At 43.9% G+C, this 17,773-nt stretch overlaps 1 protein-coding gene across 5 annotated transcripts in view; it reads right to left on the reverse strand.

Annotated features, from left to right (window-relative positions):
- Window positions 1-17,773, reverse strand: part of sobpa (sine oculis binding protein homolog (Drosophila) a) — a 35,272-nt gene that overhangs the window by 8,257 nt on the left and 9,242 nt on the right. Inside the window, exons 2-6 of one of the 5 annotated variants that reach the window (XM_068580974.1) lie at window positions 16,704-16,824; window positions 15,389-15,598; window positions 12,689-12,840; window positions 11,032-11,055; window positions 3,546-3,641 (exon numbers count right to left, since the gene is read on the reverse strand). In XM_068580974.1, coding sequence (XP_068437075.1) covers window positions 3,546-3,641; window positions 11,032-11,055; window positions 12,689-12,840; window positions 15,389-15,598; window positions 16,704-16,824 — 603 coding nt within the window. The remainder of the gene's footprint in view (window positions 1-3,545; window positions 3,642-11,031; window positions 11,056-12,688; window positions 12,841-15,388; window positions 15,599-16,703; window positions 16,825-17,773) is intronic. The other 4 variants (XM_068580978.1, XM_068580975.1, XM_068580976.1 and 1 more) reach the window with 4 other exon arrangements.

The following is a 17,773-nucleotide window of genomic DNA, read 5'->3' on the forward strand; positions in this document are numbered from 1 at the left end:
ATGGTAGGCCCAGGATATTTTAAATAATGAATGTGCTGAACATTTTTTTTCTTCTCTCTTCTAGACTCAGAGAGACAGATGGAGAGCACTTAACGACTTTCTGCACTTTGAGTGAAATTTCACTGCGCATTACGCTAATGGAGTTGTGCTTGCTCTCTCTCTCTCTCTCTCTCTCTCTCTCTCTCTCTCTCTCTCTCTCTCAATGTGTCTCTCTCTATCTCTTTCTCTCTCCACCGCCACACAGATGTTTGCAGTTGAATATAATTATGCTCATTTATTTCCCGTCGTGGCCAACGAACCGGCGGCTGTGCAGCTTAACCGTTTGCATTACAACAATTAGACGCGCTACCAAACAAGTGCGACCTCCTCGACAGTCGTCTCTCTCTCTCTCTCTCTCTCTCTCTCTCTCTCTCTCTCTCTCTCTCTCTCTCACCCTCTGGCCCGGTGGCGCATGAGAGTCACAAAAATCAGACAATGATAGCGTCTAATCCAGTTGTTCTCAAATGGGGGTGTGTAATATTTCGAAAAAAAACTATTTAAAAATAGCATTCATTAAAAATATTATGTATTAAATCAGACACTGATGGGACAGTGCTGTGTATTATATCTTTTTTCAACCCAAAATGATTGGATGGGAGGGGGGGGGGGGGGCAGGGATTGGTTATAAAGGTCTGCGGACATAGCAGGTTGTGGGCCTATAGAGTTCGAGAGTTTCAGCCAGCGGAGGAGAGGAAGAGGTTGCAGATGTGGAAGAGATCAAACAGGAAGAGGAGGATTTAGATAATGAGGAGGAAGAAGAGGAGGCGGATGCAGGAAGAGTTAAAAGCCTGAGCAGAGATTGTAAGTTTCACAAGAGGCAGCAGCGCCTGAAGTGGTTTTATATGTAGAGCGAAGAGGTTTAAGCAGTAGGATCGGATAAAGGGAAAGGCTTGTATGCCCCCCACCTCCCACCTGTTCAGGTTGATATGTGATTCTTTTGACACTTCTCAGATTGCTGCTATAATCGCCAAGTGCAAAAACACGAGGATTAAGCCAATGAAAAACGAAGCAGGTGCTTGAGGGGAGCCGGTCGCTTGGTTTTCACTGGAACCGTCTTAAACAATCTGCAGCAACGTCTTCACTGGGAAGACGAGTCCACCGGTGGCGGCAAACAGAAACGCTGAGCTTGTTGCATTGTGGATCCAGTCCAAAAACGAGAATATGGAGCAAGACACTGCAATCGTAAAGCACCTGGTCCGCCGGGAAGAGAAAACAGAACAAAGCTCCCACTTAGGTTTACACAAGAAGATTAAACTTTGGCAGCGCTTAACAGACCATCTGCAACATGTGGACTTGTTGCTATGATTAGCCAAAGAAATATCCTTTTCCAGGGGCCTCATTTATCGGAATATATCTATCTAATTACCTGGCATACCAAAAAAAAGGTGTGTGTGTGGGGGGGGGGGGGGGTATATCTGGTTCGTATGCTTGCCCAGTGCTTTAAATTGGCTTCACTGTGTACCTGATGTCTTCGTTAAAAAAACCTGAATGGAGCGTGACAAGTTTGAACTGCAGATAAAAGCCGAAGAGGAGCAGAGCTGCACTCCCCTGTGAGGCTGCTCTTATCATAGCCAGGCATCGGCCATCGGTCATTATAGCAGCGGCACACAAAGGCTCTGACTGGGCCAGCGAACCTCTAATCACACACTCGCGCGCGCACTGGGAGCAGAATCACTCCGGCCAGCTGTACGGATGATGAGACCAACCTGGTGGGTCGTGTTTGAACGCCATTGCAGCCGACTGGACCCCTCGTGGACTAAAGATCTCTGTTGGCACGTCTGGCGCAATGTTTGCTTCCTCCTCCTCCTCCTCCTCCACCCCCACGCTCCCTCCCCACCTTCCCCCACACACGGGACATCTTCACTTGAAGCAAAACTTTCTTGACCAGAGTTCTGGCGTCTGCAGCGGATTTTCTTATTTTAGCATGAAGACTGGAAACGGGGAAAGAGTTAGTCCCTCCAAATGTCACAAAATCTGCTCATTGTCATCTGAAGCTTACCAACAAACATATATATATATATATATATATATATATATATATATATATATATATATATATATACATATATATATCACTCGTTTAATCCGTGCAAAAAACTAATTATAAGAGTGACAATGTGGTTTTTAATGAGGATTATGTCCTTTTAGTTTTTGTACGGCTTAAACAAACAAGTTGATCGACGGAGCTAGGCTTCACTGAAGTTTATTACATCTATTTGTCAGGGACCATGTGTGAAAACCATTGACCTCATATAAGGACGAGAGATGTATTGTAACAGCTATAGCTACTAGATCGTTTTAGTCTCTGTGCTAAGCTAAGCTAACCAGCTGCTGCCGGTCGCATCATATTTAGCTATAGTTTAGCTTCGTTGTGCAAGAGGTATTGATCTTCTCATCTAACTCTCAGCCAAAAAGGCAAAGAATAATGTACTAACTATAGATTTAAAGGAACATTATTGGCCGTTAACCACGTGGGTCTCTTTTCGTACGTTACGTCCGGCCGTCGTTTCGATCGGTTGTGACAGCATTGTACCCACCAAAGTCATTCACGAGCTCAGGAATCACAGCAACAATGCTAGAAGGAAGTCCGATGTGGAAAGACGCAAACGGTCACACAATCAACGATCAGATTAGCAAGATTTTCTAAACCACATTATGTAGAGGTAAAGTGAATGAGGACGCATGAGGATTAGGGTTTCCAGGACCAAAACATGCAATTTGTGTTATAGTTTGATAATTTGATATTATTTTTAATCCAGCAAAAAAAGAATTGCTGAATCCGTCGGTGTGTTTCAAACCTCCACGTTGGCTGCTTGTGTTTCTGGCCCCATTGGACTTGTTGGGGATGCTGCCACAATCCAAGATCTCAGCCATCAACCTCCATGAGGTCGATGTTATTATTAGACACAGAGAATACCATAGAAATGAAAGACTATAAAATTATTAGCAAAATTGTAATAAACTTTTAAAGCAACATACGTGGCATGTAAGAGGTATATATATTCCATTGTCCTCTGTTGTGATTTAGACTATCGACTGTTTCCTTTCACTAAATTATGAATGTAAAATGTAAATGTAAAACATATAAAGCATATAAAACATATAAAGTACTATTCTTAATAATATATCACACATAACAAAGTAAATCCTTAGTTTCCTTGTCTGATATCTCCTTCAAATCCCCACCATGAGTCACTGAATATGAATGGCAGAATGAAAATGAGCAAAGCAAATAACAACACATGAAAAATAAAAGTTATAAAAAGCTCAAACTTAAACATGGGCAACTTTATGTAAAACATAGTGTGCTGTGTCTTATTTCCTAAGTCTGATGGTTGATGTACGCTATTACAGTAATGCCCAAAATATGAACCAGTCTATTGAAATGTCAGAAAGAGATGAGTTGAAAATTATACACTTTGAACAAAGAAACAACATCAAAACATATTTGTGCAGTAGCCATCAAGCTTAAACTCTATCTGGTGTTAGAGGGTTATGGTCCTTACAAGCACATCGCTGTTTGTCTTGAAGACAAGCCTGGGCGTGTCCTGAGTAAAGCTGTGCTGGGGTAATTTCCCACCGAGGCCACCGTCGTCTCTCGCCTGGGGGGGAGAAATAATGGCTTCTTTTTACGAATGGACAAAATAAACAGGTGAACAGAGGCAACAAGGAAACTCAGAAATGGAAAACAACAGTGAGAAAGATGAACAGAAATGGTGACTGTAAAATGGGTGAACAATAATTGGTTTGTGTTCAAACCAATCAACAGGATTCTCAAACAAAACTTGTGTGTGCGTGTGTGTGTGTGTGTGTGTGTGTGTGTGTGTGTGTGTGTGTGTGTGTGTGTGTGTGTGTGTGTGCATGCATGTGCATAGTGGAGGAGTCTGCAAGGCAGTGTGTGTTCATTCAAACACCTAATTATTTCGGACAAAAGAGGAAAATTATAGACATGTAAAATAAACAAATTTAGTAATCACACGACACTAACTGTGGATAAGTTCAAGTACATGTGGTGTTCTGAAGTTAGTACAGGGCCTCTTTTAATCCTGATATTTGCAGTAGCACTTGTGAAGTGAAATATCCAAGACAGTAACATCTTCAGTCATGGCTGTTTACGTGTGTTGTATTTCCTTGATAAACTCAGTGGCAGGTCCATATCTAAAGGCCTTGCACATACACACATGCAGATAAGACCTTGGTTCAGGTTGAAGGTATAGGTGGACTGAAAAAATAACTACTCGTTGGGAAGGGGGAAAAAGTTGGTATTGTACGTTTCTGCAAACCACTAATCATTGAATGCCGACGTTGAAAACATTGCGCGCGGATGTAAATTTACAGTCAAATAGAATCTAAAGTATGCTTTAGAGCGGGTTTACTGTGATTGACAGGTCGATGCCGCTACCAGAGCCATATATGCCTCGACATCCCTCCTGTGCACTCTGTGTGACGTCACAATGACAATGCCCATTTCTTATATACAGTCTGTGAAATTTAGCCTTTTGACAACATTTTCCCTGCTGTGAAAAACAGTGTTTACTCTCCCGCAAGCACCTGTATTCACGGGGCAGTTAGCAGCAAGCTAACAGCACCAGTTTACGGACAAGTCAGATTCACACAGGATTGAGATCACTTTCCTTCCTGGAGTTAATTAAGCATTATATCATTTTGACAACGCGAGACTTGTTTTGATTTTGAAGAGGTTAGCGTCCCGTTTTCAAGTGGTTAAAGTCATAGGAACTGCTGCGTATGAGGCTGATGTAACATCACGCTGTTGGTTTAAGCTGTCTGGTTTATCAGATAATGACTGTTCAATATGCAGCACCTGGAGCTGGTTGCCTTGAAGATGAATCTAGCATTGCTGTAAAACACAAAATGAAATGGCTGACCGCTAACATTAGCTGATGCTATTCGACGTTTTCGGTGTGACCCTTGCCAAAAAAAAAATGTTTTTTACAGTAAATTAATGTCGTCTTGTAAAAAGAACAATTGCATTTGATAAGCAAAGATAATGTTTAATTTGTTCAAACAGTGGCTGTTGTGGGTTTAATGTGCCTATGCTGCAATATTAAAATTAAAAACTCCTTTATTAAACATTCAAACTATCTGTAAAGGAGCAACCTTCTCCAACACCCTGTGATTCATTAATTATGAGTGGTGTGAAATCTAAGGCCTTCAAAGCTGGTGTGCCGGGTCTTGGTCAAATGTTGTTACGCAGAGGTTGTCAGAGAGACTTTGTCTGGCACATTTCCAAATGTGTTTTACTGTGTTTCATTAAAGGAGATGCACTTTTAAATCAAATAGTCTGGTAATTGGTTCATATTTTACAGCCACGGGGGCAACCGAGCCACCGTTATCAGAAATGGAGATTTGAACCCACGTGCTCCCCCGTGCCCCGTTTGCAGCCCCTAATCTGACATTTCACAGCGAGGCCCGAGCCATTGACAGGTGACCAACTGGCCCGAGCAGCCCTCTTTTATATCATGTTCCCCTTAAATTGCCCGCTGCGACCTTTGATTTGTTGCAGATAATTTGGCCCCCAGCTCTGCCCATCTTTGGATGACACCAAAGGGCAATTCTGTTGTATATTCTACATTTTTGTCCCCCTCCAAAGACTGATTGAGTTTTGTCTCGGCTTCCATCTGCTCCCCTCTCCTCCAGGTATGGGTTTCCCATTCCAAGCGTGGCTAAAATCAAAAGCTGCGGTCTTGTGCGCTGTCTTTTGTGGACTACTCGAAAGGCTTCAGTGTAGGAATCTAAAAACATTGTTCATTTACGATGTAACAAGGGAGACTTTTTAACTTTTAAAAAAAAAAAAGGTTGGTGAAAACTAAACCAGAGATTATGAGGTCATGGCTATTTAGAAGAACAGTGGGTGTAGTAGGCTTCTCCATTTCAGCTCACACACACACACACGCACGCACACACATATGCACCACGTCTCCTCAGACGCATCACATGGACACACTGGGAGATGCACGTGAACACACACAGGTCTGAGCAGGCATTTGAGGACACACACTCACTCACACGCACACGTACACACAACGATGCGCCATTGTGCTATTATTCTGTCTCCAGTTTGTGCTCTGACCCCCTGGCCCCGCGCCAGTTCATTTGCATATTGCACTAATGAGGTGTTGGCACTGCGAACGAGGCGAGAGGCGCACACAAGGAGCCACAGACAGATGAAGGAGATGGGATGAAGACAGATAGACGGACAGATAGATAGATAGACTGACAGTTTTTTTTCTGCTTTATAATGGTGTTTCTTTTTTTTCCTCATTGCCCATCTATCACGCCAACGAACTGCAGCTGCCGCCCCGGCCGAAGTTTCCTATGCGAACGACGGAGCAGGACACCGGCCCCCTCGCTCCCCCTCTGGCGACTCCGGCCGTCCTGAGGGACACGTCACACCAGCTGCCGCCGAGCTTGCCTCCATCTGGGCACGGATGCATATCCAGGTGTGTGTGTGTGTGTGTGTGTGCGTCCTGTCACCTGCCAAGAGCGCCTCGTTTCCCAAAGATAGACGCTCGCAGGCAGGCTTTCCAAAAATCCAAAGACAAACACAGCCGCGCGCAGCCGAGCTCATCCCAAATCTCCGAAAACGAAGGTGCAGCCCTGGCACTGCCGAACGCGTGTGACGGGCGAGACGCAAACAAAAACCACGCTCTCACTCGTCTCTGCTCGCCGTGTTTTCAAACAGCAGTTCGGGTCAGTTCGCAGAGCTTAGGCCGCGATCTTTGCACTTTAATTTGCGTTGATCAAGAGCAGGGTTTTTCAAGGGTACGGGCAGTGGTACTTTGTGGCCCTGTACTAAGTAGAAGTGTAATTTCTCTATGAACTGGAAAGTCGTGTCACGGTAAGCACACTTAAATAAAAAATATGCTGGTTTGGAGCTTATGGAGTTATGTCTGAACATTTGAGCATATCCCTGTGATTGTTATCTCAAGGCTGATTTCCCTGTACTTAAGGCCTTTATCAAAGGGTGGAGCAAAAGCTGTTAAATATACATATCATCTTCTTGGCATATTGATTGTGAATTTTAAATTGTCAAAATTGTCGAATGTCATTAGCTTGCAAAGAGTATTTCCTCGCTCACGGTCGTCATCGCGATGCACACGAAATGTGCAATATGAGGCGCGCCTGCCGATCCCCCCCCGAAAAAAAAGTTAATGTGCGTGGCTCCACTTTTTTTTTACAATTTCAACGCCTAGTTAGCCGGGGTTACTTTAAAAAAAAAATCTTTATTTAAGCTGAATGGCTGGCAGCTATGAGATAATCACCTTCCTCTCTGTGCCCCGAAGCTGTGTCAGGCAGGCCTCAAGGCTTCCAAGCCTGAGCTGCAATATGCAGACACATTTCATCACACACAAACAATACGTTCATACACATACAAGACGCAGTCACACACACACACACACACACACGCGCACACACACACATGCTTGTGCTCAGACTTCCTCTTTTCCTCTTATTCATTTCAGTGTGTGCCCTCCTCTGCAACCGCGGCAAAGTAAATTGTGTGAAGATGATATGTGTGTGTGTGTGTGTGTGCGTGTGTGTGTGTGCGTGTGTGCGCGTTTGAGGTGAGGTGACATTTCTGGGCTGACATGAAGCGGCACTCTGCCCCCTCGCGCCTGGGGGGAGCTCCCGGGGAAAGACACTGATGGAGGTCTGAGGGTCCCCGGGGAGGAATTTCATGGTGTGAACAAAAAGCTGTGCGCTGCGGCAGAAACGACCTGTAAAACACAAGCTGGAGTCTCTTCGCTCTACCTGCTTTAAATGCTCCGTTTGAATACTGTGGAAAACGGAAGACGTGGTTCATATGTTTGTTTGCGTGAAGTGTACGAATAAAGATAATTGTAAATGAAACGACAAAGTGAACCTTTACGTGTTTTACTTTTTCATTTTGCGTGACAAGATGCGATTAATAAGAAAACAAAACTACAGATGGCACATAATGGGCCACTGTTCAGAATTTTGAACGAGTCCTCCCTCTAGCTGCTCTTCAACAACAACATATTGGTCTACAATCAACCAGTAAGCATTATTTTCCCAGGGGAATTCAAGCCCTCGTCTCCCCCCAAAAAAACAAAACCCACTCCAGAACACAAACCAAACTGCAGAGAAAAGCAGATCGTTGGAGCTATTGCAACAGCAACAGGCCACATTTCATCACAATCGATGTCACAGCAACAGACTCCTGGATGCAGCAATTTTTTCCAACCCTAAATGATACTCGATGGGAAAGCAAAAGCCTTCTCCTCTCACCGACACCTTGCTTCACACTCTTGGAGGATAATTCATCACCGCTAATTGCCCTTACTTAATCTTGGCACTGTGTCCAATGAGCATGCATGTTTACCGGCGTTCGTGTTGGCTGCGAGATAGCGGGAGGAAACCGCGAGGCAGCGACGGTTGAGCTAACTCCCACCTGCGGCCAAAAGCAACGCTCCACCCTACGTTTGATTTACCACCTCTAATCCCACAAGCCGTCCAACATCGTCGCCGCTGTCTGTGTCGACTCTCGGCCAACTTTCCCCCCTTTTTGGTTGGTGTTCCCTCTGAAATCAGGTTTTTGGTTGTTTTCACGCGCGACCCGTACACGTTATAGCGTAGCGAGGCGAGGAGCCAAGTGTCCGAATCAATGGTAGACAGTTTAAAAAAGTAAGTGAAAGTGAGCAGGCAGGAGTGGAGGTGACAGACAGAATAATTGAGTGGTGCGAGCGGCAAGGAAGCAGCGCCCTCCATACAAACTAATCCTGAGGCTTAAGGCGTACAGTAAACAGGCGCATAAGTGATTAGCCGCAGTTAAACCATCAATCATCTTTCGCCACACACGCACACAAACGCACGCACACTACACTATATTTATATATATACATTTATATAGAGAGTTATGCAGGGATGGGAGAAAGTAGCAACCATAGTCACCCTAGGAGGGGATTGGGTTTCGTGGACGAGGCAGCTGAAGATATTTCATGCAACATAATGCCAGAGCCGTGTGCCCGCCCCCTAGCCCTCCACCACCTCCACCCCCACGTCCCCTATCCAACGCACACGCAGACACAGGATACTTCTTTTTCAGCCATGACGATATTTTGCAGTTTGGGGGTGGGAGGGGGGGAATAGAAAGCCTGCAGGCCGTGTTGTTGTGGCCAACCTTGTGGGTGCATGAGAAAAGAAACACGTGGGTATCGCTTACAGAAATGGCCCTGCACGAATGCGCGAGAGCCAGACAAAATATAGAATCCGAGCCGCTGTGGCAGAGCAGGCCCTTCCTGTGTTTGTGATGTCTGAAATGTGTGCATTTTCTGCTGATGGACGAAAGAAACATGGCTGACTGGCTGAGAACAGGAACATATTTATATTTACTTCATAAAGGCGCCGCGTGAATGTTCCTCTAAATTGGTGCAAATACATTGATGCGGTTGCGTGACAGTATTTGCACATTTGTATTTGCATTAGAAGTAGCTCGTAAGTAGGTAGTTGTCTTTGAATTAACGATAAGATTGGTTACTTTGCTGAAAAAGGCAAAAAGTAGTATTTGAATTGAGGGTAGAATACCTCTCGACAGTTGTTCTGTAATACTAAACATAAGAGTTAACTGCATCCCCAAATTTTGGATATTATGGAATCTTGCAGGGTCCACACATTTTCTGTAGTTTAATGTGTCACAAGATGGGATGGACTAACACCCGCTACAAAAAATATGACAATACAATCGGTTTGACAGAAACAGGAAGTACTACTCCCAAACTCAACAGTTGTATATCTGTACAACTCAGAGCAGTTGCCAACTTCAAAGGAAAATTCATTATTTTATTTTTTCTCATGACTAATGAGATAATCTGTCAAAATTAAGAAGAGAAAAAAAACAATCCATAATTATACTTGGGTGGTGGAGTTTCTTTTTGGGGCAGAAATGGGCATCCATGCAAATAATAATCTGATTTGTTTACAGTTATACTTCCAATGTATCATATTCACTTATAATGTTTCAACATGATTTTTGGCAGGGATATTTTTTTTTACTGCATGTGTCACGTAATAAAATGAACATAAGTTTTTTGATTTTACACCACGGCTAGCATTTGTGGAGCACATAATCAACTATAATTGCATCAAGCACAGTTACTGCAATGAACAAAGTTTGATTAAAGCAGACGGACTGATTGCTAAGTTGAACAATACTATAATTAGACTGTATGTTTGTTATGAAGGTATACTTCATTGGTTAACTGGCACGCTGTGTGTCAAGAAGAACGATTTTCATCTTCAACCGACATGGCCTAGACGTTATACGTAAACTTTACATGGGTTTTAACTGTAAACTCTGGGATCCGTAGCATGGCGCTTTCTTCACATCAGTTTCACATTTAATGTCACGTTGAGGATCTGTGATTGACATGGAGCTGCCTCGTCAACTGCGTTGCATGTCAAATGGCATACATTCTTATCTACTTTTCTTTTTTCTGACCCCCTGTGAAGCTTAGAGAACAAAATAAAAGCCGCTCAAACGCTGCGACTTGATAGGATACGAAGCTCCACAGCTCTCCCAACTGTCACAAACTTTTCTCCCACGAGTCTTCAACGCGTCAGATTCTCCTTGTCGTCGCCCGGACGAGACAGATCATTTGTCATCATTTCAACATTTAGTACAATGAAATAAAAATAAAAAACTACAAAGAAAAACTACAAACGTCCTCTATAAACGTAAATGAGCTAAAATGTCAAGGTAATAAAATGAAAAACACATAGTATGAGCAACAGTACAGTAGACGCAAGGCTCAGCTTGATTCTCATGCTTTGGGAAAAAAAGTGTCAGAAAAGAAAAGGAAACTGGATATCACTAACTGAAATGAATAGACAATACTCGAAGTGCACCCCGACTTGTTCCTGCTCCAGTGCAGTGCTTGAAAAGTGATTATGTTTAGATGGAGAACTGACTTCAGGACAGACAAGCAGGAGAGTAAAACACGTCATACTCACAGCGTAATTCCTTATATATCCCAGCTTTGGTACAAGAGAGAAAGGAAATTGTTTAACTACAGTCATCGGGGTTGGGAGGTTGGGGGTTGGGGTATGGGGGGGAGGAGGTATGGGGGGGATGAGAACACAATGAAAACTTTGATATTTGCTGTCTTGCGTCTGAACCACGATGACCAAGATACTTTAGAGTTGACTGCCTTGAGAGTGTTTTTGGAGTATAAAGTCCGGTGTTATGCATTTTGTGCTACATAAAATGACATTTTTGTGTTCGTTAAAATTATCTTTTGACGTCTGGAGTTAGATCGGGTGCAATAATTACAGAGGTTACAACAGTTGAAGCCAATACTGAGAGTCGTATTACGACTGTCAACATGAAGACCTAATTTAGCGCCGTCAGAGTAGAATATGGCGTTTGCTTATAAAGAGCTCACCAGATGATGTAACATTATCTGGCAGCCATATTAGAGGTTTTCTGCTCTTGCTCTCATTACATAACTCCTGATCTTTGTTGTCCAGAACAAACTCATTCAACATTGCACACTGCGAAATAAAATGACCATTTATTTATGGTGTGTAAATATTGTTTGCATCTTAGCTCGTGTGCTAGCAGTATCATGTTTGCTAACCGCCAGTCTCGCATATCTTGTGTGCCCCTTAAGTAAAGTGTTCGCTAAAGTTAGCATCATATGTAGCTGTCAGTTGTGTGTAGACATTATCATTGGTTGTTCTGCGAAATATTTCTCTTCTTCTATTTTCTTCATGAAATTAACTGAGACGACATCTGAAGCAAGAGTTTGGTCTGCGTATCAGTTCTCAGGAGTTTACTGCGCAAGCTAACTTAAAAAATAATGCAGCCTCATTGGGCCTTTTCGCCTGGTGTTGTGGACATTTTTGCTGACATGAGTGTCTCAAAAAGTCAGTGGGGTAATTGTTTCCCCTCCACAAAGAGGTAACAGGAAATGAAGACGGTATGACTAGAAACAGGAAATATCTCTGACACGAAAATGGCAACGTGGTAGAATGCAGTTTAAAAACCATGCGTAAAGTTATCATGTTCAGTACAACCATGAGTTAGCCAAACTGTTTCGTTTTAGAGCCAACTTTATTTTAGCTACCTAACCTCCCAATTATTTACTGGAAGTAAAAAACGATATTGCGCCGTTATGGGAAATACACTTTTTTATCAAGAAAAGTCACATCGAGTGACGCCCTGCAGAACCACAAATTGTCTGTTTTTCATTACTGTCTGTGTAGTGGCAGATGAGGCACATTGCGTTAATTATGTGTGTTAGCTCGATTTCCAGTCCTTATGCTAAGCTAATGTAAAGTGTATTTCCCAAGCTCTCAAACTATTCCTATAAATATTAAAAACCTTTACAGCTGATGAACACTGACACTAGCTTCATGTCCAATTCATACTATTCTCAACATTAACAAAGTGGTAACAATACATTTGCACACAACTATATATATCACAATATATACACGATAATATCATGCCTGTCAGTCTGATATTCTCCCCCGGGAACTTACTGATGGAGATGTTACGAGGAGTTACTAGGAGATGTTGCTAGGAGATGTGTGACATAATGTAACTGTAAAGCCTGTAAAGATATCATTTTCTAGTGTCCAGCTGATGAGAAGGAAGGGAGTTCACCTTGTTTCTCTTGAAATATGCCCTGCGGCAGGCGGCGAAGCATTTCTCGCTGCAGAAGCTCTTCAGCTCACTCCCCATGCTCAGAGAATAACGTTTGACACCGATCTTCTGGCACCAAGCGCACATGATCTGCACGTTGGCTGCATCTTCATCTGGGAAAGAAAAAACAAATTGGTGAAAGTGAGTTTTTGGGACGTTTGCAGAGATGGTCTGGCTGTTGTTTCAAAAATATCAACACGCAAGGAACAACTAAATGCATAAAACACAAGGACCCAAAGGCATTAACGCCAACTGCCCCAGGCCAGCTGCAGAGACGGGTAAATCTGCTCCAGAGCCAAGCCACAAAACCACTGTGGGATCTGTAATGAAGGCCTGCCACGGGTAAATGCAGCAGAACCGGATGAGCCAGAGACATGGGCAGATGCCTATTTGTGGCTGTGCTCTGCGGGTGTATTAGAGAACCTGAAGTGGACACAAGGATGTACTTTGATGGTGCTGGAGATGACGGATGTTCACAGAGGAGGCTGAGAAAGTGGGCATGGCCTCCCGTCTTCTGTGCATCATGTGTCTATCACACCAGGGCCGCAGAGAATGTTTCATAATTTGTGTTGTTACACAAACATCAAAGTACAAGTTACACCACTCTGATCTGAACTGACCTCATCGGAAGGAAAACCCATCACTTTGAGGGCAGAAAGAAAAAGAAAAAAAGACAAGGAAAAATAACCAAAAAGACTGACGAATTAACGTTTCCAACAGAGAAAAGACCGGACATGAAATGGGGTTTACATGGTTAAGAAATTAAGACAAACAAGACATTCATATTTATTATTTTGTAAACAAAATTTTTAAAATCCTAATATAGTAGTGTGAAATCAAAGTATGAAATAAAAAGAAAGGAAATACACATGGATTTAAAATGACAAACAATAGTGTTGCTGATAGCCGTTAACAGAAGATTTGTGGCTGTTTATTTGTGTGTGGTTTGATTTAGACGCGGCCGCAGCGGCTTCTGTGTGGTCAGTGTGGGCAACAAATAATTTTAACACACCCTCGGTGACAGTGAAATGCCTCTTCTGTGGTAAACTGTGACTGCTGGTGATGAGCTGCGGGCTTTTAGTGCCGGCGCTGTTGCAATAAGAGAGATCCTCCGAGATTCCCTCCAGTATCTCCCAATTATCACATTATGACTGCGCGGGTGTGAGGCCGGCAGAATGCAGGCCCATTAGTCTTTCACCCCCGCTCACCTCTTTATCGCATGGTGGCCAGGCTTTTCACCTCTTGTTGAGCTTAATGGATCTGCGGGGCCATCAGATTTTAAGTAAAGACTAACTCACAATTAAGGGAATAACTCCCTGAGGCCCTAAAGAAAGCACAGTAGACCCAACATGCATATTTTATGTCTTTCCTCTCCTCCGCTGCTCTATCTCGTCTAGCCTCTCTGCCTTTTTGCGTCTGTCTGGATTGCTGCCCACTGCAGCGATAACCGGACAAATGACGCCCCAAAAAGCAAGACATAGTTTAATTCTTGGCCGACTAGGTGGGTAGATCGGGTTTGTGGATTACTTTTAATGAACTGGATCGAAGGCCAACGTGAAATCACAACATCGCTCGCTGTAGCTCAACATTTTCACACAACGAGACCTCTTGAGGTGGAGTTTTTTTTTTTTCAACGCCTTCCCACGTCTTGGCATCTCGTAACAAGGCCGTCTCAAAACACTCACATCTGCATGAGGGAGGGGGGGGGAGGAGAAGCTGTGCATAATTATGCTGCCTCCATACTAAATGCCATCATCATCCACCGTACCTGCACCCTCAAAAGGTCCTTTGTCGGATTCTGCGGGGCACATGAATAATTCAGCATATGTGTGTGAGGGGTGGGGGGGAGAGTTGAAGGGGGTGGTGGCCGGGTGGCGGGTTGATGCCGGGCTTTAAGTGGGACCACACCATCTGTTTCCCCGCCTAGGCAGGGCCAGCGGGGACTCCTCTTGGGCAATGCCAAGGCGGTTTCGCTCCCTCCGCCGGGGCGTACCAACCTCCTGTGCCACAGCAGACGCAAGGGATAATGAAGCCCTCTGTCTGGCCGAGGAACGCGGACATTTCCTCAGAGAGTTGACGGGGTTATATTGACACTCAGGCAGGTGGAGGAAAACAAGGTGTACAGCAGGTATATCTGGCTCATTAGTCGCCTGTCCCTGCCTGGTTTGGAGGCTTTTTTTAGGGACTATCGCGAAGACAGAAAGTTTTCCCGATGCATAAACATTTGATTTTCCTGCTTAAAGTGCTGAAGAATCAGCAAGTCGGTTTGTCCTTTAGACACAATGTAATCTGTCTGGAGAACAGCTGTGGACGGGATCACTGCCAGTTCTTCTAGTTCAGTGTTTTGACTGGAGAAATGTTTGTGTGTGTGTGTGCTTTGTGCTTGGCAGTTTGGGCGAATACATCAACAATCTGCCATGGGCTGAAAATGACCTTGATCTTTTCCGAAAGGTAAATTGTAGCAAAGCTCAAATCACACACATTGGTAAGCATAAAACAGTTTAAACTGTATGCATGCGAATGTATCGTCTCTGGAGGCGGACGGGTTCAGCCATTTTAGTAGTTGTTGTAATCGTTGTTTTTTGGACTTGTATCTTCCTAGCCTACTTTTAATTAATCTGCTGTATGTGTCTTTCCAAAAACGGTGTCAGTGCTCCCTACCTGCAGGGGGCTTGATCAATGGCGGGGGGATCATGGGGCCTATGATGGGCAGGTTGCCATGCTCCTTGGTGCTGGGCATGGAGGTGGATGCTGTGGTGGAGGACTCTGTGACACCGTTCCTGGAGGCTGGCAGAGACTGGGAGCTGTTGGCTCGATCCGGAGAGCCTTCGCTGCTCTCCGTTGAAGTTGGGATTTTTGGCAACAAGTTTTCTAGACAGGGGAAATTGAGCGAAACAAAGTGTTACTGAACAACTGATGAGATGCTGTGGCAATTGCTGCAAACCCTGCAGTAATGCGAGAGCCAAGTAGGTCTAAAATCTGACACCAACGATCACTTTCTATCATACTGGTGGCACGTGTGATGAAGCATGTTTGTTTGGCTGCGGAAAGGTTTATGTTCAAAGCGTCAAAATAGTGACGAAGTAAGCTACAGTAAAAGTTACAGCTGAACTTGGTATAAGTGTGGAGCCTAATAGCATATTTAAGCCCATTTTTCGAGCCTACAACTTTACTAATTTAATTGAGTCTCGCCGCTCTCATCAGCCTTCCTCCCAAGTTTGCAGCGTAGTTATAATTCATGGGTTGCCTCCACAAGGCTCTCAACATGGCGCCGGCCAGCAGCCGGGGGCACGAACAAACATCGGCAAAAGTGCTGACAGAGCTAACACGACGCATCCGCGAAGATACCGTCATTTGGGAGAGCGTTATCAGCAGAAGCCATGACACTACAAAAGCAAACAGTTGTTTTACTGCAACATTAATGCTCTGAAGTTTTAACACTCAAATACGTCAGCCAATCTGCTCCATCAGAGTGGCACGTGGCTTCACATAAGATTGTCTGTGGCAGCAAAAGCGAACGGTCCATCTGTCATCGCATCTTCGTTCAATAGATGCTGAAATCTTATTAATGCATGGGAATATGTGACAGCACAATTTTCTGACTGAGCCCTGCCACCTTGAAACTAGGAGGGAACAAAACAAAAGTACAGAAACCCATTCAGTGTCATAACCTAAACTTGTAAAACGTTATTAAAAAAAAGTCTGTTCATGTCCAACCCCATTACTGATAGCAAGACGCTGTTTCATAATTTAGGTCTTAAGGGTCTTTCACATATTAACAAAGAGGAGTAATAGTCACGTTATGTACAACTTGTTTCACCATCTATTCATGTAATGCAGTGCACAATCTCACTGTGGCTAATGAAGCAGTTGAGTGTTAAATGCTGAGCCAACAAGGTGAAAAATGTGACATACTTTTCAATTTAAAATAAAAGTTAAACCCCAAAATGGTGTGCTGCATGGTACAGTTCCATACCTTTGAGGACAGAGATGTGCTGTGGCGTCTCCCCAATCTCCAGGTTGTCAGAGTCTCTCAGTTCCACCTTGTCATAGCCGTACCAGCCCAGCAGCTCGTTCATGGTGCTCTCTGCAAAACTCTGCAACACAGACAGTTGGCTGGTGAGACAAACGTCAACACAATTTAAGTTTGTAACTCTTGCAACGCAAGCTGCTACTTCTGATAAGAAGTGATCGAGTAAACATATAGTGTGAAGTTAAAGATGTTTTTTTTCTATGATATACTGTGTAAATGTAACCCAGGCAAACATCTTGACGTTTGAAAAACAGGATGAGGATGAATGAGACTTGAAGTCACTTTCGGTTAAAAGGTGAGACCTTAACCGTGAGACCAGCTCCTTACATCGGCCCACAGCATACCACAACTAATCAGGCCAAGATATTGCGATCCCATTCAAATCTCACAAAACCATGACCTCCGGGTCATAGGTGCAGGTCAAACTAATTCAGCTTGACCTTATGTCCATGTGGCTAGACAGTGAAACTAATGAACTGAAAATAACCTCATCACGGCACGTAAACCAGCAGAGAGCACTTATCACTCCAGCGACAGCAGAGATGAGGGTGTAACTTGCATATTTTTAAAGCTCCCTCCTCCCTCTCACTCGCTCTGATTGGCTAAAAAAATGTTGTCTCTGCTGACAAATATAGCACTGGGGTTAAGTGGACCACGGGGACCACTGATTCATGGGGCCACCGAAGCTAAGGAATCCAACAACAGCATGCCAAGGTCCATACAGGTTTCTTGTGTCATTGGCCATGGCTGCCGTTCAGCTATACTATACTCTTATTTAGTGTGAAAAGAGATGTCATATTTTTTTATGAGGACTGACTTGGAATTGTTTGTTTGACGGGAGGTATTTTTCCTCTCACCGGGCTTTCACCCGCGGAAGAAGCCAACTTAAAGTGAGTTAAAAGTTAAACCCCCCGTGAACATGCAGTACAGCTCTCCCGTTCTGTTTCCCCTGAGGTAGCTTTCAGGTTGTGCAGCAGGAGTCTGTAAAGGCCGACCCACCACAAAACAAAAGG

This window comes from Clinocottus analis, unplaced genomic scaffold, assembly GCF_023055335.1.
Source record: "Clinocottus analis isolate CAN_PGR_092001 unplaced genomic scaffold, fCliAna1.0.p SCAF_17, whole genome shotgun sequence".
In the NCBI taxonomy this organism is placed as follows: domain Eukaryota; kingdom Metazoa; phylum Chordata; class Actinopteri; order Perciformes; family Cottidae; genus Clinocottus; species Clinocottus analis.